Source organism: Heptranchias perlo, chromosome 2, assembly GCF_035084215.1.
Source record: "Heptranchias perlo isolate sHepPer1 chromosome 2, sHepPer1.hap1, whole genome shotgun sequence".
NCBI lineage: Eukaryota > Metazoa > Chordata > Chondrichthyes > Hexanchiformes > Hexanchidae > Heptranchias > Heptranchias perlo.
Window position 1 is genome coordinate 8,518,008 of NC_090326.1, and position 21,112 is coordinate 8,539,119.

At 46.2% G+C, this 21,112-nt stretch overlaps 1 protein-coding gene across 4 annotated transcripts; it reads right to left on the bottom strand.

Annotated features, from left to right (window-relative positions):
* Positions 1-1,820: 1,820 nt before the first annotated feature.
* Positions 1,821-20,090, bottom strand: LOC137334953 (chemokine XC receptor 1-like). 4 transcript variants are annotated; one of them, XM_068000066.1, is made up of 4 exons: positions 20,012-20,083; positions 14,632-14,770; positions 11,096-11,184; positions 1,821-4,824 (listed from the first exon to the last, which is right to left on the bottom strand). In XM_068000066.1, exon 4 carries the CDS (start codon positions 4,779-4,781, stop codon positions 3,681-3,683), a length of 1,101 nt encoding a protein of 366 aa, XP_067856167.1. In that variant the 5' UTR covers positions 4,782-4,824; positions 11,096-11,184; positions 14,632-14,770; positions 20,012-20,083; the 3' UTR covers positions 1,821-3,680. The 4 variants fall into 4 exon arrangements, with proteins under 4 accessions (XP_067856167.1, XP_067856156.1, XP_067856150.1 ...); XM_068000055.1 differs by having other exon boundaries at positions 19,600-20,077; XM_068000049.1 differs by lacking the exon at positions 14,632-14,770 and having other exon boundaries at positions 20,012-20,090.
* Positions 20,091-21,112: the final 1,022 nt, after the last annotated feature.

Genomic DNA, 21,112 nt, shown 5'->3' on the forward strand with positions numbered 1-21,112 from the left:
CAATCTTCCTTAGCCAACTTGTCCCTTATACCTATGTAATTGGCTTTATTTAAGTTTAAGACTCTAGTTTCGGATTTAAGTACGTCACTCTCAAACTCAAAGTGAAATTCTATTATATTATGATCACTCTTCCCCAGACGATCCTTTACTGTGAGATTACTAATTAACCCTGTCTCATTACACAATGGAAGATCTAAAATAGCCCGTTCCCTGGTTGGTTCCATGACATATTGTTCTAAGAAACTGTCTTGAATCCATTCCATGAACTCGTCCTCCAGACTACTTTTGCCAATTTGATTTGCTCAGTCTATATGAAGATTAAAGTCCCCCATCAATATTGCACTTCCTCTGTTACAAACTCCTCTTATTTCTTGATTAATACTCTGTCCAATGGTATAGTTACTGTTAGGGGGCCTATAAACTACTCCCATCAATGTTTTCTGCCCCTTGTTATTTCTTATCTCTGCCCATACCGATTCTCCTTTCTGATCTTCTGAGCCAAGATCCTTTCTCACTACTGTCCTTCTGTCATCCTTTATTATCAGGGCTACAGCCCCTTCCTTCTCCATTCTACCTGTCTTTTCTAGACGTCAAGTACCCAGGAATTACTCTGGTTGAATTTCATTGTGAGTGTTCGTGTACTAGTGGGTTCAACTTGAGTGGGAGTTTTCATGTATTAGAGGATTGAACAGTGTGAGATTTAATGTACCAGAGAGATGCGATTTAATGAAAATGTTGGGTATTTTCCAGTACATTCTTCTTCCTCTGCTCCATTATTTTCTAGCTGCGGGGCTCACTCCCACCCACTCTCTCCTATAATGCCGTGTTTTTCCAATTGTTTCTCAAGCTCAGTAATTTTAGCTTGAGAGAATCTACCTGGAGACATTTTTTACGCCTGTATTTATCATGGTTTCCACAAACTCCCACAACTTTCAAGTTCTATAAAACACAGGTTTACACTAAGCAGCTATAATAAATGCCCTCAAAGACTAATGGGGAGAGAGCAGGGGAGTATGTCTAATTGGATAACTCTACCAAAGAGATGGCACGGGCATGATTGGCTGAATGGCCTCCGTCTGTGCTGTAGGAAACTTTTTTTTATTCGTTCATGGGATGTGGGCGTCGCTGGCAAGGCCAGCATTTATTGCCCATCCCTAAATGCCCTTGAGAAGGTGGTGGTGAGCAGCCTTCTTGAACCCCTGAGGTCCATGTGGTGAATGTTCTCCCACAGTGCTGTTAGGAAGGGAGTTCCAGGATTTTGACCCAGCGACGATGAAGGAACGGCGATATATTTCCAAGTCGGGATGGTGTGTGACTTGGAGGGGAACGTGCAGGTGGTGTTGTTCCCATGCGTCCTTCTTGGTGGTAGAGGTCGCGGGTTTGGGAGGTGCTGTCGAAGAAGCCTTGGCGAGTTGCTGCAGTGCATCCTGTGGATGGTACACACTGCAGCCACTGTGCGCCGGTGGTGAAGGGAGTGAATGTTTAGGGTGGTGGATGGGGTGCCAATCAAGCGGGCTGGTTTGTCCTGGATGGTGTTGAATAATAACTCAAATAACTGAAAGGAGCTTCAAGTCAACACTTCAGTGCAAAACACTGGTCTGGCTGAACTCCCTCTACTCATTTAGCTGCTGTCTCACTCCTTTGACATCTTGCAACTTGATTGCCTCTTACTTGTACAGCCTACCTAAATCCATCAAAAGAGTAATCAGTGCGCACACACTTACTTACCTGGTCTTGCAGATTCAAGCTTTTGAATAGCCTTTTCTTATTTCTCATTTTTCTTGTGCGATTTTCATTTCACATTACAGTCCAATACTGAATTAATTTGCAGATAATTATTTTATTAAATTCTATTTCTACAAGTAGGACTTTCAGAAAAATGATTGACATTGATATAATCACTTAAATTTTCAGAGTCAGTGGCAGCAATGAGGTATCTCATCACCGCCAACATATATCAGAATCTTGTGGGCACTGCGCCCATAATTTTCTAAGACGTACTGGCAGCGGGAGAGGTGCCTTGCTGCTCAGAAAATTTAGCACAACATGTTATCATATAGCTTTCTATATTTTACGGTATTATTTTTGCTGAAATGCAGTAAACTCAGACCTCAATCTTTTATTCCAAGCATTGTACAATAATATGGTTTGACTTAAAGTGCATATAATAGAAACCCAAATCACACAATGGGCCAGAATTTGCTGTTAAAATAACGGTGAGGCTAATGGCACTCACCGTTATTTACTGGTAAATGGTACAGCAACTTCAGGCGCGGGGCTGATGCGCGGGTAAACAGGGAAGTCCAGAAGTTGCTGTCGGAGTTGTGTCACTCCACCATTAGCTTCGCGAAAACGGCATCTCGCTGTCTGCCTCACCATTAAAATCCACTGAATGGTGTGAAGTCGCTGTATTTGTAGATGCGGTAGATACGAACTAAACTCACCGCAGATATTACGGGCTAGTTGTAAAAAGCATAAGCACTCTTTTAACAACGTGATAAGTGTTAATTTCTGCCAATCAACCTCTCTGGAACTGAAAATTAACTATTACAAGTGTGGAGTCTCATTCCTTCAATTTTTTGGGGAGATTTTAAAAATGTCAGATTTTAAATTTTATATATTTTTTCTTACTTTTCCTCCCTGTCTCTTTTTGCTCTCGCTCCCAATCCAATCTTTCCTTCCCTCTCTTCATTTCTCTCTCTGTACCTGATTTGACATTGGATTCACCCACTCTAATTCACCCTCCTTCTCAGTCCTTGTGCTGTTTATTTCCCAATCCTTCAATCTGATTGATTAAGGAGATTCCCAATTGTTCGCCCTGTTCTCTCAGGTCCCAGATTCCCTGTTTTCCTTGACGTTATCGGCTCGCACTTTCAGAAACTCGCCACGCAAAACATTTCTTGAGTTGAAGCGTTTAGGGACACGTCTAACTAACGGCAGACCCCGTTAGATGCCCTGCTACAGCAAAATCTGGCCCGGTAAGTACAAAATTATAATCTGATAGTACTCAGTTATATGTTAGTAATAATTTGTTTTGTATGGTGGGGGCGGGAATGGGGGGGGCGAAGTATCAGGACCATCCCATCTGGTGGGGGGGAGGGGATGTATCAGGAACATCCCATCTGGTGGGGGGTGGGAGGATTGTCAGGACTATTCCATCTGGTGGGGGGTGGGGCAGTGCCAGGACCATCCCAACCGATGGGGGGGGGGGAACGTATCAGGATCATCCCATCTGGTGAGGTGGGGGAGGGAGGATTGTCAGGACCATCCCATCTGGGGAGAGGGGGGGAGTGTCAGGACCATCCCACCTGGGGAGAGGGGGGGGGAACTACCAGGACCATCCCATCTGGGGAGAGGGGGGAATTGTCAGGACCATCCCATCCAATGACAATGGGGTTGGAAATCCATGGGCTGGAAATCCATGGGCCACTTACCCTTGGATTGTTCTGCCGCTGACCCTGGCGAACCGTCTGGTTCCATAACTTGTCCACAAATGGTGGATGGACACACCATTAGGGCTGCTTCCTGGACAGCAGCCATTTTTGAGGCCCTGGAGAATTCAACGGAGGAATGCTGGGCTGAGGGGGGCTGCATCTGATGGCCATGTTTGGGGCAGCTGGAGGCTCTGCCTCCAACAGGCCACTTAGTTACGGCGGGAATCTGCCCTCGGATGTTTGGCCCTACATTTCAAGCCCTGATTGAAGGCGCAGCTCAATATCTGAACAATTCTGGGAGTTGTTTTGTTTGGTGCCGCTGCTGCCGGTTTCTTTGCAAACTTTGACACAGGGGGACCATTTACTCACTATCTGAATTAAATGTTTCCTGAACTTTGTACCCACAAAAGCATAAAAGAAGGGATTTAGACAGCAGTGGAAATAAGCTAAGTTCCGACAAATGTAAAACGCATAAAGCAGGTGCTTGTCTACCTCACAGGTTGAGAACGCTGGGACTTGGAGTTCAGACAAAGACAGCAGGAAGATAACGACATTGTAAGGTGCCCAACACACAAAGAACACCACCACAATACAGAAGATAACTTTCACTGTTTTGAGTTTCCTCCTTGCTTTACGCCTAATGACTGTGTTGAGAATTCTATAGTAACAGAACACGATAACAGCAAATGGAATTAAGAAGAACAAGAGATTTTGCTGATAATATCCCAACAGTTGCCATATATGCCCACTCTCACTTGGGTAGATACTTCCACAGGAGATGCTTCGCTCTCCATAATCTATAATACCAGAGAAGATCAACTCGGGGACTGTTGCTGAGATGCTAATTCCCCAAACCACAAAACTGGCTGCCACAGCATAACAGATCTTCCTGGTTCTGACAGCAAACAGAGCATGCACCACCGCAAAGTATCGGTCGGCAGTCATCAAGGTCAGCAGCATGATCCCGCTGTAGTAACCGACGAAGAACATCGAACTCATTATTTTGCACATGGCATTGCCAAAGATCCATCCATGGGTATGATCCACAGCCCAGAATGGGAGCGAGAAGGCAAAAAGTAAATCGGAGATGGCCAGATTCAGAATAAAGATGTCTGCTATACTTTTCAGCTTCTCGTATCTCACCAGGATCCACAAAACTAAAGTATTCCCAACCAGGCTGAAAATAAAGACCAGGCTGTACAAGACTGCTGTAAAAGTGGTTCCGAATAAGTTGGCATCAGAATTCTCACACAATATAACGTAACCGTTGTAATCCACCGACAAGTTTGAATCATTATAATCATAATCATCTGTCAGAGCCCAGGAGTGACCAGTTGTGTTCAACATGGTTGAGTGTCCAGCTGGTAGTATAGTGGTCTGTGTCGTAGAACTGTGGAGGAGAAAGAAACATCAATATCTAACGTACTTTTGGCAAAACCACTGAAGTAAAAATTCAGTTATCAGTTATTTCCTTATATCCCCAGCACTTTGCACAAAAGTTTGACAAAATGCAGAAGCTGCACTGGTGGGGACCAATGGCTTCTGTTATGCTCCAACCTTGGGTTTCAGTTCTACAAAAATAGCAAGTGGAAACTGTGACAAATCGTCTTTACTCAAGGAATTGTTTGGTCAAATGGGTGGTTGGCATTCATGGAAACTCCTGTTACATTTCTCGACATTTACGCTGCTCATACTCAGCAATAAAGGCCACTCCCATAAAGGAGCCCTTCCTCCCTATGAAGCAGAATGGGTGATAAATTGGGCGGTTTTGTAAGGTTTCACTATGACGTCCGAGATGCGCGCTCACACTTCCGACGGGAAATGCGTAGGACGCCATGTTAGTAAAGGGGTTTGTGCGTGTGCCTCCCGACCGCTGGCAGCATGTAGAGCAGGCGGATTATCACCTGGATCAGCGGGTAACGCTGGTTTGAAGCCACCGCTGCCATTTTGGAACTCCACTCTCCAGCCTACGCCCTGGCTTAACCTCGCACAGCTGAACACGGCGTTTGAAGAGATCATAAAGTACTTACAGGTTGGTTGCTGGATTGTTTCTTCTGGCTGGTGCAATTGTATGCGTTTTTGGAGGTTTCCTATACTCGGCTGAAGTTTCAGTGTTCCACAGGGAGTGGTCTGGCTGGTCCTGCAGTCCTTTTTGTGCCATTTAACATATTATGCTGAAAGGAGTTTCTTCCAGACATGGGTGGCCTGGTAGGGTTTCCTCTGGGAATTGGACATGACTGGGAGAATGGAGAGGGGCCACGCAGAGCAGGACAAGCTGCGAGAAGAGGGAGGAGGAGGAGCAGGGCACTCAGCAGGAGGCCATATCCGCAGAGCGTCTTCAAGGAGCAATTCTCTTACCTCAACTTCAGCGATGACCAGTGTATGAGGCGTCTTCACTTCACAAAGGAGGCAGTCACTGAAATCTGTCAGTTACTGCAGCCACAACTGCAGCCTCAGAGCAGGGCATGGACCGCACTGCCTGTGGCTGTCAAGGTCACCGTGGCTCTTGATTTTTATGCCTCGGGCTCCTTTCAGGCTGCTGCTGGAGATATAAGCAACATCTCACAGTTTGCAGTGCGCTGCAGTATAAGGGAGGTCACTGAGGCTCTCCATACAATGAGAAACACAATTCATCTCATTCCCTATTGCCAGAGACAAGCAGGAGGAGTGAGCACGATGTTTTGCATGGACTGCAGGCTTCCCCATGGTGCAGGGTGCCATTGGCTGTTCGCACATTGCCTTGCGTGCTCCTCATCTGAACGCAGCCATATTCATCAACAGAAAGGGATTTCACTCCCTCAACATGCAACTGGTGTGTGACCACAGACAGCGCATCATGCAGGTAAATGCCCGCTATCCTGGCAGCCGTCATGATTCATTCATTCTGCGGCAGTCCTCTGTTCCACTTTTATCTGAACCAGCACGGCAAGTCAAAGGCTGGCTACTGGGCGACAAGGGTTATCCCCTCATGACATGGCTCATGACTCTGATCAGGAACCCACACACACCTGCACAGCAGGTCTACAACGAGAGCCAGGTTGCCACACGGAACATCATAGAGCAGACCATCGGCGTCATCGAGTAACACTTCCGCTGCCTGGACCGCTCTGGAGGAGCCCTGCAGTACTCAGCTGAGTGAGTATTGAATGTTCCCAGTAGCCAGCCTTTGACTTGCCGTGCTGGATCATATACAGGTGGAACAGAGGACTGCCGCAGAATGAATGAATCATGACAGCTGCCAGGATAGCGGGCATTTACCTGCATGATGCGCTGTCTGTGGTCACACACCAGTTGCATGTTGCGGGAGTGAAATCCCTTTCTGTTGATGAAGATTGCAGAGTTGACATGAGGAGCACGCAAGGCAATGTTAATGTAGTCAATGGCACCCTGCACCATGGGGAAGCTGGCAATCTGAGCAAAACCTCGTGCTGCCTCCTCCTGTTTGTCTCTGGTAAGTGGGAATGAGATGTACATGTTCCTCATTGTATAGAAAGCCTCAGTGATCTCCCTTATACAGCAGTGCACTGCAAATTGCGAGATGTTACTTATATCTTCAGCTGCAACCTGAAATGAGCCAGCGGCATAAAATATTACAGCAGCGGTGACCTTGACCAGTGCGGTCCATGCCCTGCTCTGAGGCTGTAGTTGTGGCTGCAGCAGGTGACAGATTTCAGTGACCACCTCCTTGGTGAAGCGAAGATGCCTCATACACTGGTCATCGCTAAACTTGAGGTAAGCGAATTACTCCCTGAAGACCCTCTGCGGATATGGTCTCCTGCTGAGTGCTCTACTCCTCCCCCTCCCTGTTCTGGTAGTTTGTCCAGCTCCGTGTGGCCTCTCTTCATTCTCCCAGTTAGATTCAATTCCCTGAGGAAACCCCACCAGGCCACCCACCCCTGGAGGCAGCTTCTTTGTGCAGTATATTCCAAGAGGCACAAACAGGACTGTAAGAGAAGCCAGACCAATCCCTGTGGATTACTGAAAGTTTGAACAACTCCAGAAATCCTCCAAAAACAAGTCGACCAGCGGCCAGAAGAAATAATCCAGCAACCAACCTGTGAGTGCAGCATGATCCCTTTAAACAGCACTGAATGAGCTGAACAAAATATGTGAGTGGGCTGAACAATGGCAGAGGAAATTTAATGCAGACAAATGGGGAGTATTACACAGGGAAAGGAAAACTGAGGATCATATATACTTCATGGATGGCGTTGATATAGCTCAGGATGAAGTTGACAGAGACCCCAAGATTCTCAGCGGACTCAAAGCTCAGTGAGGTAATTTTAACTTTTGGCGGTGGTGTTAAGTGGATTAGCCGCCGGTTATAGATCCTCACTGATTTTCCTTTCCATTTACTCCAGTATCCCTATAACGACCAATCCGATATCACCTGTTTTACACCACGGCTGAATGTTAGTATTACCCCCAACATGTCCAACCAACGCAGGGCAGCATTGCCAGTGGAATGGTGAACTGCACAGCCAAAAGACGCAGTAAGTCACAATCAAAACTGTAGAGTACTCTGGTCAGATCACACCTTGAGTTCTGTGTACTGTTCTGTTTGCTGAGAAACAAGGGAGACATTCAAATGCTAGTAGCATTTTAGAGAAGGACCGTGAGTCTGCTCCATGTCTGAGTTACGAGGAGTGGCTGGAGACACTTGGGAGGCGTTTTTTACTGGGAGGGGGGATTGTTGCGTTGGTGGGGGCGTGGGCCGGGGAGAGTGGTAAACCCACATACCGGCACCACTCAAAGCCCAGAGAGATTTTGGCTCCGGGGCCTCATTTCCATAACGTGGATTGGACTCCTGCCCAAATCCGGCAGGAATCACTGCCTGGCTGGTGGGCGGGAGTGGGGTTTAGTGAGGCAGGAGGCCGCTGCTCGGGACACGACTGCACGGTCCCCGGCAGTCAGGTCAGTATATCGGGGCGGGGGGAGTCCTGAGGGAGGGGAGGCCCGAGGTTTCCTTGTGGGGCCCAGAGGATCAGACGAACAGGAGTAGGCCATTCAGCCCCTCGAGCCTGTTCCGCCATTCAATCAGATCATGGCTGCTCTGTATCTTAACTCTATTTACCCATCTTTGATCCCTATCCCTTGATACACTTACCCAATAAAAATCTGTCAATCTTGCCTTGAAATTTTCAATTGACCCAGGTCTCATGGCCTTTTGGGGGAGAGAGCACCAGATTTCCACCACCCTTTGTGTGAAAAATGCTTCCTGATTTCACTCCTGAACTGCCGAGCTCTAATTTTAGGATTTTGTCCCCGTGTCCTTGATTTTATCTACCAGATGGAATAGTTTCTCTGCATCAACCCTCTTATAATTTGAAACACCTCAATTAAATCACCCTTCAACATTTCTAACCTCAAGGGAAGACAAGCTAAGTTTATGCAACCTATCCTCATAACTTATCCCCTTAAGCCCAGGTATCATTCTGGTGAATCTGTGCTGTAAACTCACCGAGGCCAATATATCTGAAGAAAGATTCAGTGCCCAAAACTGAACATTTGTAGTCCAGGTGGGGTCTGACCAAGGCTCTGTGCAATTGAAGCATAACTTCCTCACGTTTATCAAATGCCTTCTTGAAGTACGTACAGACAACATCGATAGGATGCTACCGGGACTTGATGGTTTGACTTATAGGGAGAGGTTGGATAGACTGAGACTTTTTTCCCTGGAGAGTAGGAGGTTTAGGGGTGATCTTATAGAAGTCTATAAAATAATGAGGGGCATAGATAAGGTAGATAGTCAAAATCTTTTCCCAAATGTAGGGGAGTCTATAACGAGGGGGCATAGATTTAAGGGGAGAGGGGAGAGATACAAAAGGGTCCAGAGGGGCAATTTTTTCACTCAAAGGGTGGTGAGTGTCTGGAACGAGCTGCCAGAGGCAGTAGTAGAGGCGGGTACAATTTTGTCTTTTAAAAAGCATTTGGACAGTTACATGGGTAAGATGGGTATAGAGGGATATGGGCCAAGTGCAGGCAATTGGGACTAGCTTAGTGGTATAAACTGGGCGACATGGACATGTTGGGCCGAAGGGCCTGTTTCCATGTTGTAAACTTCTATGATTCTATGATTCTATAGACACTCTCCCATCTGCCATGCTAGTGCTCTCCTCAAAAAAATGTAACGAGATTAGTCAGACATGATCTGCCCGTCACAAATCCATGTTAACTCTCTCTAATCAGCTCATATTGGTCCAAGTGCTCAGCCACTCTGTCCCTGATGATAGATTCCAGTAACTTCCCACAACTGGTGTTAATCTGACAGGCCTGTAGTTTCCTGTTTTTTTCTCTCCCTCCTTTTTTAAACAATGGAGTGACATTTGCAATTTTCTAATCCAAAGACACAATTCCTGAATCTGGAGAACTTTGGAAAATTATGATTAAAGCACACGCAATTTCCCCACTTTTTTTTTTGATTACCTTGGGGTGGAAACCATCAGGTCCTGGAGATTTGTCTATCTTAAATCCCGTTATTTTATCCATTACCATTTTCTTACTTGTATTAAATAAATCCCAGAGGGCGATCGGGTGTTGAGGGGCTTGGAGATTGGGGCCGGGGTGAGGGGGGGGGGAGGGAGGTCAGGGGGCCTGGAGGTCAGGGCCGTGGGGGAGGGACATTGGAGTTTGGGGCCAGGGCCTGGAGATTGGAGGTTGAGGATCTCGGGATCGGTGGTGATTGTGGTAAGTATTTACCTGTTTTTTTTTGTGTAGGCCATGTTTAGGGTTCGTTTTACCTGAGGCCACCAGAACAAGTGGGGACCTGAAGCAGGCGTCAGGCCTCTTATGTATATATGCAAAGGGACTAATGCTTGCTTCAGGCGTAGGTAAAGGACATTTCCTGTTTGTCCTTACCCAATACGGGGGGGGGTGGGGGGGCGGCTCACTTCTGGTTGGAAGTGCGTGCATGCTTCCTTCCCGCCATTTTGGGGTCTTAGGAGTCTGTGTAGCGCCTGAAAAATGGGTGCTATGTGACTTAATTTAACCCCCTCATAGTTCCAGAAAACTGGACTAAATACATTCTAGAAATTCATTGCCTTTATTACTTGTGCTATTCTGTTTCTCCCAGTCCATGTAAAAATTAAAATCTCCCATTAATAACATCTACATGCCTTCCTGATCTCCGTATTTATGCATCCTCCCCATCATTACTGTCAGGAAGTTTGTAGACAACTCCCAGCAGAGTTTTACATCCTTTGCTGTTCCTTAATTCTACCCATACTGCTCCCACTGCCTGTTCACCTTTACTGAAATCCTTTATTTCCATTGCTGTAATATTGTCATTTGCTTTCATGTTGCTTCTCTTCCTCCTTTCCCAATTTCCCTGTCCTTTTTAACGATCCTATAGCCTGGAATATTTAGATCCCAGTCATGCCCAGGTTGCAGCCAGGTCTCTGTAACGGCTACTACAGCATACCCCTTAAGCTGAATTTGTGCTTCTAACTTATTTCTTATGCTACATGCATTTGTTATATGGAACTCTTATTTGAGTGACTGTCTCCACCCTGCCCTTACAGGGTGTATTTCTCACACTTTTTGATTTATCACACTATTTGTTGCTGATACTCTGTACGTTGTTAGACGGGCAATTCAATGGCCCAGAAATTGCACTGAGCAGCGGACGAACCTCGCCCACCGATCGTTAGTTATAAACTCACCCACAAACTATTCACGGGCTTTTGGGCGGCAACTTGCTTCAGTGGCTAGCTGCAAAAAGAGCAGCGTCCTTTCCCGGGGCTTCTGTCAGCTGTGAAATAAAGATGGCGTGAAAAATATCGAATTAAAAGACAGATAAAAGAGACAGACAGAAAAAGTAATTTTTTTGTCAATGTCCGACAACAATTAAAATCGCAAGCAATGATATGTAGGGGGTGTGTCAGCTTCACCTCTGACTTCTGAGCGGTTCGAATCGCTCCCACTCCCTGGGTTCTAGACCTTGGACTTATTTGGGGGTTGTGACAAAGTGCAGCAGACAACTGGTTTTGGTGCAAGAAACTTTGACCTTTATTCAAGAGAGGAAATACAACACGACAATCTTAACACTCTAATAAAATGGAGAACACTTCAGTACACACGAGGGAAATTACAGTGGAAAGATACCTCACCCCTCCCAATCCCACTGGACTAGCTAGGTTGGACTCTAAAGGGCCAGAGATAATGCTCACCAAACGAACCCTTGACCGTAATTCACCCAGAGGTAAGTCAGAAATAGATTGTAGAGTGGAAACTTTGCGGATCTTCGGTTTTCTCCCGAGTTGGTTTTCTTTGGTCGCGGTGGCCCAATATTACCCGGTTGGTTGGTGGTAATATTCGGTTGGTTGTTTCGTAAGGCCCTTGTTGCCGCGAGGTGTCTGACGGTCACTGGGGCTGTTGCTCTGGTTTCTTCTTGTGTGTCGGCCTGCTTCTAGAGCTGCTGACCTTCCCTGTAGAATTCCTTTCTGTGGCCCCCTCGCCTTGTTGAACTGTTGTCTCCCGAGCTGTTGAGCTCCTGTCTGAAACTGAACTCTTGAGAAAATGAGCCTTCAATTATACTAATTGAAGCCTCCCTATCTGTGCACCAAATCAGACCCGGTTTATTGTGAGATTTTGGCGGGCTCGTCAAGATTAACTTGTTTATCAAATGTGTGAAGTGGTTTCGGGATGGTTTCATCAGTTGTTGAGCTCTTGATTGATTGTAGTCATTGTGCTCAGGTTTCGAGTTTCCTGACTGAGCCTGAGATTTCTATGGAGTGGGGTGATTGGATTTGTTTGATGCATGTTTTGGCTGGGTCCTGTAATTTGGGTGGGGACTGCTCTTCCGTGGGTCTATTGTCTGAATGTAAATGTCTGGTAGGGGCTGAGTGAGGTCACACAGTTCCCCAGACAGTTTGATTAACTCCAATACTCCAACCGTCTATTACAGAGCTTGATCCCAACTCCTGTTGCAGCCTTTTCCTTTACAAGCCTAAACATGCCTTTTTAAAAAAATACCAAAATCTTGTTTTTTGACCTTGAATCACCCTTTGTTAGGCCCAAAATTTCATCACCCTGAAATGGTTAGAAAAGAGTCCTAAGTCCTTTTCCTTAGGGTTTTTCTCTGAATTTCGGGGGAATCTGTGAATTTTGAGAATCTTACAGACACTCCGCGGGGTTTAAATTCGATAACCCCCAAATCCGGGCGCGGGGGTTGCGGTGCATGATAAAACCGTGCCCGGTCATTGAGACGCAGGTAGCATGTGAGATTTGTGCTGCCTGGTCATTTACCTGCGAGCAGCCAGGCCTTGCTGCTCACCAGCAGGGGGCCCCAATATCACACGAGTGGCTAGGGCCATGTAAAGGCAGTCTGCACCTCTTATTTGCAAAATATAAGATAATAGTCCGCATGGAGATCAGACATCGCACACGTAAAACACAGATGCAGCTCCCATCCCTATGTTTACACACTGATGAGTTATGTTAAAACATTGAATAAAGGTTGCGCACTACTAAATCCCACATCCTCCAATCTGCACCCCAGACCTCACCAACCTGCCGATCTGAGTTGGTACCAGGCCTGTGAGAGAGCATGCACCAAGGTTCTCTGATGATGCACTAGAGACCCTGGTGCAAGAGGGGAACAGAAGGAGGGGCATCCTATATCCGTGGTGGGGGGGTCAAGAGGCCCTCCAGATATATGCTTCCGAGGCAGTGGGAGGGAGTAGGGGACAAAGTCAACGCCAGGCGCATAGCATCATGAACATGGATGCAGTGCAGGAAGAAGTTCAATGCTTTGGCATGAATGGTCAAGGTGAGTGAGGTCAACTGTCAAGTGGTGTCTCCCACCAACTGCACCACACACTACACCCCCATCACCCACATACCAATAAACTCTTTCCATCAGGACTCAACTCTTCCAATCAGATGATTCCCCTCACCCTCACACATTACCACTTTTGCAAGCCCCCACCCACAACTCACAGGTCACACACACTGGTAGCTATTCAACCATGACAGCCACATCACCCAAACATCTTGCAGGACACTCACCGACACAGGTCCCACTTTCTTGCAGGAGAAGGTGACGCATAACAGGAGGCAGCAAGTGGCAGTGGCTCTGTGGAACATGAACCTGCTGTCCCTCTCTCAGGATGACAGCATTCCTGTCCCATCCCTGCCACTCCACCAGTGCCCTTGCTATTGCCTGTCAGCTAGCCAGCCCACTCCCTGTAGAGTATTGAAACTTTATTATAGGAAATAGGAATATAGGAACAGGAGTAGGCCATTTAGACCCTCGAGCATGTTCCGCCATTCAATGAGATCATGGCTGATCTGTGACATAAAATCATAGATTCATAGAAAGGTTACAGCATGGAAGGAGGCTATTTGGCCCATCGATTCCATGCCAGCTCTATGCAACAGCAATCCAGCTAGTCCCACTCCCCTGCCCTATCCCCGTAACCCTGCACATTTTTTCCTTTCAAGTACTTATCCAGTTCCCTTTTGAAGGCCATGATTGAATCTGCCTCCACCATCCCCTCGGGCAGTGCATTCCAGATCCTAACCACTCACTGTGTAAAAAAGTTTCTCCTCATGTCACCTTTGATTCTTTTGCCAATCACCTTAAATCTATGTCCTCTGGTTCTTGACCCTTCCGCCAATGGGAACAGTTTCTCTCTATCTACTCTGTCTAGACCCTTCATGATTTTGAATACCTCTATCAAATCTCCTCACAACCTTCTCTGTTCCAAGGAGAACAATCTCAGCTTCTCCAGCCCGTCCACGTAACTAAAGACCCTCATCCCTGGAATCATTCTAGTAAATCTCTTCTGCACCCTCTCTAAGGCCTTCACATCCTTCGTATAGTGCAATGCCCAGAACTGGACACAATACTCCAGTTGTGACCGAACCAGTGTTTTATAAAGGTTCATCATGACTTCCTTATACCTAACTCCATATACCCGCCTGAGCCCCATATCCCTTACTGTCTTTAGTTAACAAAAATCTATCAATTTCAAATTTAAAATTAACAATTGAGCTGGCATCAATTGCCATTTGCAGAAGAGCGTTGCAAATTTCTACCACCCTTTGTGTGTAGAAGCGTTTCCTAACTTCACTCCTGTAAGTCCTGTCTCTAATTTTTAGGCTATGTCCCCTAGTCCGAGTATTCAAGTATAGGAGACCCCCAAAAACAGGTACAAATGCATCAGCAACCAGAAGGAATAACCCAGCTACGAACCTGGAACTCCTGCATGATCCCTTTAAATAGTGCTGGTGAGTGGTCCTCCATGCTGTTTACGACCTGTTCAGCTGCGCGAGGTTAAGACAGTGCGTTGGCTGGAGCGTTGTGTTCCAAAATCGTACCTGTCCCTTGAAATCTAAAGCATATTCTCCTTACTTTACGCTTGTTATCTGCGCAAACACCTTCACCAAGATGGCATCCAGCGCACGTCACGCTAGAAACGTGCACGTGCGTTCTGGACGCCATTTTGGGTCCTTAGGAGGGCCGCGTAACGCCTACAAAATTGTCCAATTTATAGCCCGCCTTTTTAAAAGTTAATTTTCTGTGCCAGAGAGGTTGTTTGGCAGTCATCGAGACTTAACACCCGGTCAAAAGTTAGTTTAGAACTAAAATATCCAGCGTACCTCTTTTATGGAGAGATTAGTTCGTTTCCAGCTGTGGAGGAGAGCAAGTTCGCGCTGGTCCGTTCATTTCACCGGCGAGACCTCCTTCCCGCGCAGCTTTCGGAGGAGCGGGGCAAATGGCCGAGCAGTTTCTGGGTTTCTGCGTTTGACTCTGCCTGTGTGCTCGCCAGAACTTGCTCTCCCATTTGCCTTTTATTTTATGAGCAATTTCCAGGGCCAATATGTTTTTATTTTTATCACTTCTGCTTTATTTGTAACAGTTATTTCGTTATTGCTTCCTATAACTTTCTTCTTGTTCCCAGAGTGTGGCTGGATTTTGCTGTGAAATGACGGGTAATGCTAACAGCGCTCACCGTTATTTAAGGACAAATTGGACAGTGACTTCCGACGACTGAACATGCTCAGTTAAAGACGGAAATCTGGAACTTGCTGTCCGACACGGGCCGCCCTCCTCCTTAAAACGGCGTCTCGCCGTCTGACTCACCGTTCAAATGTATTGAAAGGTGTAAAGTTCCTGCACTGACCTCAGATATGGACTAAACTCACTACAGAAAGTTAGGGCTGGCCCATTCCAGTCTAAGCATCCTTTTAACGCCGCGGTAAGTCTTAATTACTGCCAAACAAGCTCTCTGGCATTGACTATTAACTTTTACAAGTGTGGAGTCTCATTCCTTCAGCTTTTAATTATCGTCGGAGATTTAAATAAAATGTAAATAACATTGTGTTTTTACTTTTTCTTGCTGTCTCTTATTTTTCTCTCTCTCTCTCTTAATCCAATCTTTCTTTCATTCTCTCTTTATTTCCCTTTCTGTACCTGATTTGACATTGAATTCACTATTCTCACTTGCACTTCCTGGTTCGGACTCTGCGCGGCTCGTTAACGATTCTTCAATCTGATTGGTTAAGGGGATACCCAGTTGCTGGCCCTGTTCACACAGGTCCTAGATGCCCTGTAGAGGGCGCTGCGCTGTTTGGCTGCCCCATTGATAGCAAGCTGCCGCGCAAAACCCCATAGAAAGTCTGTGGGCTAGTATAAGTGTAATGAATGGCAGGGGCACTTCGTTCACCGCCTGCAGCAAAATCTGGCCCATTATCTTTATCTCTTTTTGTGCTCTGACCTTTGCTCTTATCCCTTCCTTTTCATATTTTTAGCTTATTATTATTGGTTTAAGGTAATTTCTACAGGCCCATTGATCCTTTCCACTTGGTCCCATTCCGATTCAGGCGGACCCCGACCCAATGGTGCGGCTCCTTCCTGTCCCAGTACTGGTGCCAGTGTCCCATGAGATAGAATCTTTCCTTCCCACCCCGGTCTTTCAGCCACACGTTCACCTTCCTGATCTGTTTGTCCCTGTGCCAATTAGCTGGCTCAGGTAGTAATCTGGAAATTACCACTCTCGAGGTCCTGCTTTTTAATTTAGCTCCTAGCTCCTGATACTCCCTCAGCAGGACGTTCTCCCTGTTCTTTCCTATAATGGTCTTGCTCATTGTCTTTGGTCCCCGCTGCAAACTCCATTCCCGAGCCACCGACTCCCTGGCCACTGTCTGAGGCTGAACCAGACTGTTCATAACCTATTTGACCCTGAGATGAGCTTCCAACCACATATCCACTCCATCACCATGACCGCCTACTTCCAGCTCCGTAACATCGCCCGTCTCCACCCTGCCTCAGCTCATCTGATGCTGAAACCCTCATCCATGCCTTTGTTACCTCCAGATTGGACTATTCCAATGGTCTCCTGGCTGGCCTCCCATCTTCCTCCTTCCATAAACTTGAGCTGTCCGTATCCTAACTCACACCGAGTCCTGTTCTCCCATCACCCCTGTGCTCACTGACCTACATTGGCTCCCAGTCCAGGAGTGCCTCGATTTTAAAATTCTCATCCTTGTTTTCAAATCCCTCCGTGGCCTCGCCCCTCCCTGTCTCTGTGACCTACTCCGGCCCTACAACCCTCCGAGATCTCTGCGCTCCTCCAATTCTTGCCTCTTGCGCATTCCCGATTTTAATCGCTCCACCATTGGCGGCCGTGCCTTCAGCTGCCTAGGGCTGAGCTCTGGAATTCCCTCCCTAAACCTCTCCTCCTCTCTCTCCTCCTATAAGACGCTCCTTAAAACCTACCTCTTTGACAAAGCATTTGATCACCTGTCCTAATATCTCCTTATGTGGCTCGGTGTGAAATTTTGTTTGATAATCGCTCCTGTGAAGCGCCTTGGGAGGTTTTACTACGTTAAAGGCGCTATATAAATGCAAATTGTTGTTGTTTCCAACATGGACCACGACAATTTGTTCTTCACCTTCCTTTTGCAAATTCTTTTCCAGCTCTTTCGAGATTATCCCTTACCCTGGCACCAGGTAAGCAACACACCCTCCTGGGCTCTCGATCGTGACCACAGAGGATACCCTCTATTCCCCTAATTATCAATTACCCAATAACTATAACTTTTCTATTCTTCTCCCCCCGTCCCCTGTCCCTCGGACTGCCTCCTGATCCACGGTGCCCTGGTTAACATTCTGGCCATCCTCCCCACAGCCTTCTTCCTCATCCCCACAGGTAGCAAATACATCATACCTATTGGACAGGCCCAGTTTCTGAGGTGGCTGCTTCCTTATCTGCACTAGGTTCCCCTTGCCCTGCTGACAGTGTCAGTCACACACTCCTCCTCCTGCACCTGTATCTCTCCATGTGGTGTGACTGTCTCAATTTGCTGTATTTTCGCGATAGATACGAACTAAACTCGCCACTGAAAGTTAAATCTTGTCCATTCCAATCTAAGTACCCTTTTAACGTCATGGTAAGTGTTAATTACTGCCAGTCAAACTCTCTGGCACCGAAAATTAATGATTACAAGTGTGGAGTCTCTTTCCTTCAGGTTTTAATTGTTGTTGGAGAGTTTATAAAAAATGTAATTAATTTTTTTTTGAACTTTTCCATTCTGTCTCTTATTTCTCTCTCTCTCTTAATCCAATCTTTCTTTCCCCCTCTTTATTTCTCTTTCTGTACCTGATTTAACATTGAATTCACCCACTCTAATTTACACTTCCCTCTCAGTCCTTGCGCTGTTCATTTCACAATCTGATTGGTCAAGGAGATACCCAGTTGCTTGCCCTGTTCACTCAGGTCCCAGATGCCCTGCAGAGGGCGCCGAGCCGTTTCCAGCTCACACCTCCAGCAACTTGCAGCGCAAAATATCATGGAGATTAAACAGGCCCGGGCAAGTCTAACTAACGGTGGGCGCCGCTCGTTGCCCTGATACAGCAAATTCTGGGCCCCATGTCTTACTGGTGTCAGTTGCTATTTATTTATTTTTTATTACTTACTTAAAGCTGCCAGTTAGGTTTATGCCCCTTGCCTCATTTATTAATTTCAATATTTTTAAGTTTAATAGCTGCTTAATCTACCAAATCATTTAATGTTAAGAGAAGAATAAATAAATGAACATTTAGCTTTTGATCCTTGGTTAATTTACTTAGCACCTTCTTGTACCCTCTGCACCTTGTTCCCAACTCACTCCCTTACCAGCTCACTCTGCTCTGCTCTCATAGGAACATAGGAACAGGAGTAGGCCATTCAGCCCCTCGTGCCTGCTCCGCCATTTGATAAGATCATGGCTGATCTGTGATCTAACTCCATATACCTGCCTTTGGCCCATATCCCTTAATACCTTTGGTTGCCAAAAAGCTACCGGTCTCAGATTTAAATTTAGCAATTGAGCTAGCATCAATTGCCGTTTGCGGAAGAGAGTTCCAAACTTCTACCACCCTTTGTGTGTAGAAATGTTTTCTAATCTCGCTCCTGAAAGGTCTGGCTCTAATTTTTAGACTGTGCCCCCTAGTCCTAGAATCCCCAACCAGTGGAAATAGTTTCTCTCTATCCACCCTATCTGTTTCCCTTAATATCTTATAAACTTCGATCAGATCACCCCTTAACCTTCTAAACTCTAGAGAATACAACCCCAATTTGTGTAATCTCTCCTCGTAACTTAACCCTTGAAGTCCGGGTATCATTCTAGTAAACCTACGCTGCACTCCCTCCAAGGTCAATATGTCCTTCCGAAGGTGCGGTGCCCAGAACTGCTCACAGTACTCAAGGTGCGGTCTAACCAGGGTTTTGTATAGCTGCAGCATAACTTCTGCCCCCTTGTACTCTAGTCCTCTAGATATAAAGGCCAGCATTCCATTTGCCTTCTTGATTATTTTCTGCACCTGTTCATGACACTTCAATGATCTATGTACCTGTACCCCTAGGTCCCTTTGGACATCCACTGTTTTTTAACTTTTTACCATTTAGAAAGTACCCTGTTCTATCCTTTTTTGATCCAAAGTGGATGACCTCACATTTGTCTACATTGAATTCCATCTGCCACAGTTTTGCCCATTCACCTAATCTGGCATACTTCCTATAAATACATTTCCTTTCAATAAATTTCAGACACACACCAGTCAGCTCCCCAGCCACACAGTGTCTAACTAACATTGACCAATGACCTACTGACAGTTGACTGACTCCTGCTCCTTATCTCCTGGCCCACAAGGAAACTTTAAAAAAAAATCAAAACTTACCTGGGCCTCTTCTGGCTCTCGATCCAGCTCCTTGTAGCTTTGTTCTGGCAGGGAAGCCACTATTGCTCCGCTGTTCAGGCCTCAGGTCAACAGTGTGGTTAGACATCATCAGAACCCAAGCTACATATTTAAAGAAGAACCCCGTTGGCTTCAGGGGACTGTCCTTGCCAGATCAGGGCAGGGACAGAATGGGTAAGTTCCCCTTTCCATTTTAACTGTCCCCTCCCCACGGATTTCTGCCAGGTGGGGGCGGTGGTGGTGGGGGTTTCAGCCTGGAAAGGAGGTCTCTGAGATGATTTGATGGAGATATATTGGAACAGTAGATGGTATGATAAAAGTTAATCTGGAATATCACTGGGAGTAGATGAGGCAATACAAGTTCAAACTAGTAAAAGGTAACTTTAGGACTGACCTCAGGAGGTTGTTCTTCACGCAGAGAGCGATCAAAACTTGATGGATGAATTAAGATGGGCCGATTGCCTTCCTCATCTGAAAGTGTTGTGGTCTTTTGACAGCTGTTGGGAATCGAGAAAGTGCATCATGCAGATAGATCACTGTCAGCTAGTTTAGGCATGAGTCATCACTCACAATGTGACTGGTGCAGCATGAGTGATGCTCATTTTGGGAAACTCAAATGGAGAAGTATATTGAGCAATAGTTACATTTAGAGAACCTGTGTTTGAAACCATAACTCATGCAGTTTCAGGACAATCTATTTTTGAGGTGTCAGCTTTTGTAAGAAACATAAGAAACATAAGGAATAGGAACAGGAGTCAGCCATAAGGCCCCTCGAGCCTGTTCCGCCATTCAATAAGATCATGGCTGATCTTCGACCTCAACTCCACTTTCCTGCCCGATCCCCATATCCCTTGATTCCTTAGAGTCCAAAAATCTATCCATCTCAGCCTTGAATACATTTAATGACTCAGCATCCACAGCCGTCTGGGGTAGAGAATTCCAAAGATTCACAACCCTCTGAGTGAAGAAATTCCTTCTCATCTCAGTCTTAAATGTCCGACCCCTTATCCTGAGACTATGCCCTCTAGTCCTAGACTCTCCAGCCAGGGGAAACATCCTCTCAGCATCTACCCTGTCAAGCCCTCTTAGAATCTTATATGTTTTAATGAGATCACCTCTCATTCTTCTAAACTCCAGAGAGTATAGACCCATTCTACTCAATCCCTCCTCATAGGAGTGTTCTCTCCTAAATCCGGCCCTACTGGCCTCGTACTTCCAAAGGCTGTGGAAGTTAATCCTGGAATTATCCATCACCTTGAAAGTTCTGGTTCCATCCACCAATGGCAGAATAGTTTCCAACATAGGTGCTCACTAATGATCTCCTTGCCCATATCACAGAAACTCTGCTCTTTAACACTTTGTTGATTCATTTCGTGATGCATTGGACATACCCAAAACCTGTGAAAGGGTCTGGTACTGTCGAACTTCTAAACAATTACATTAATTGGTCTTCCACATGAGCTATGTTCATAGCTATCTGGTTTCCTACCGTGGG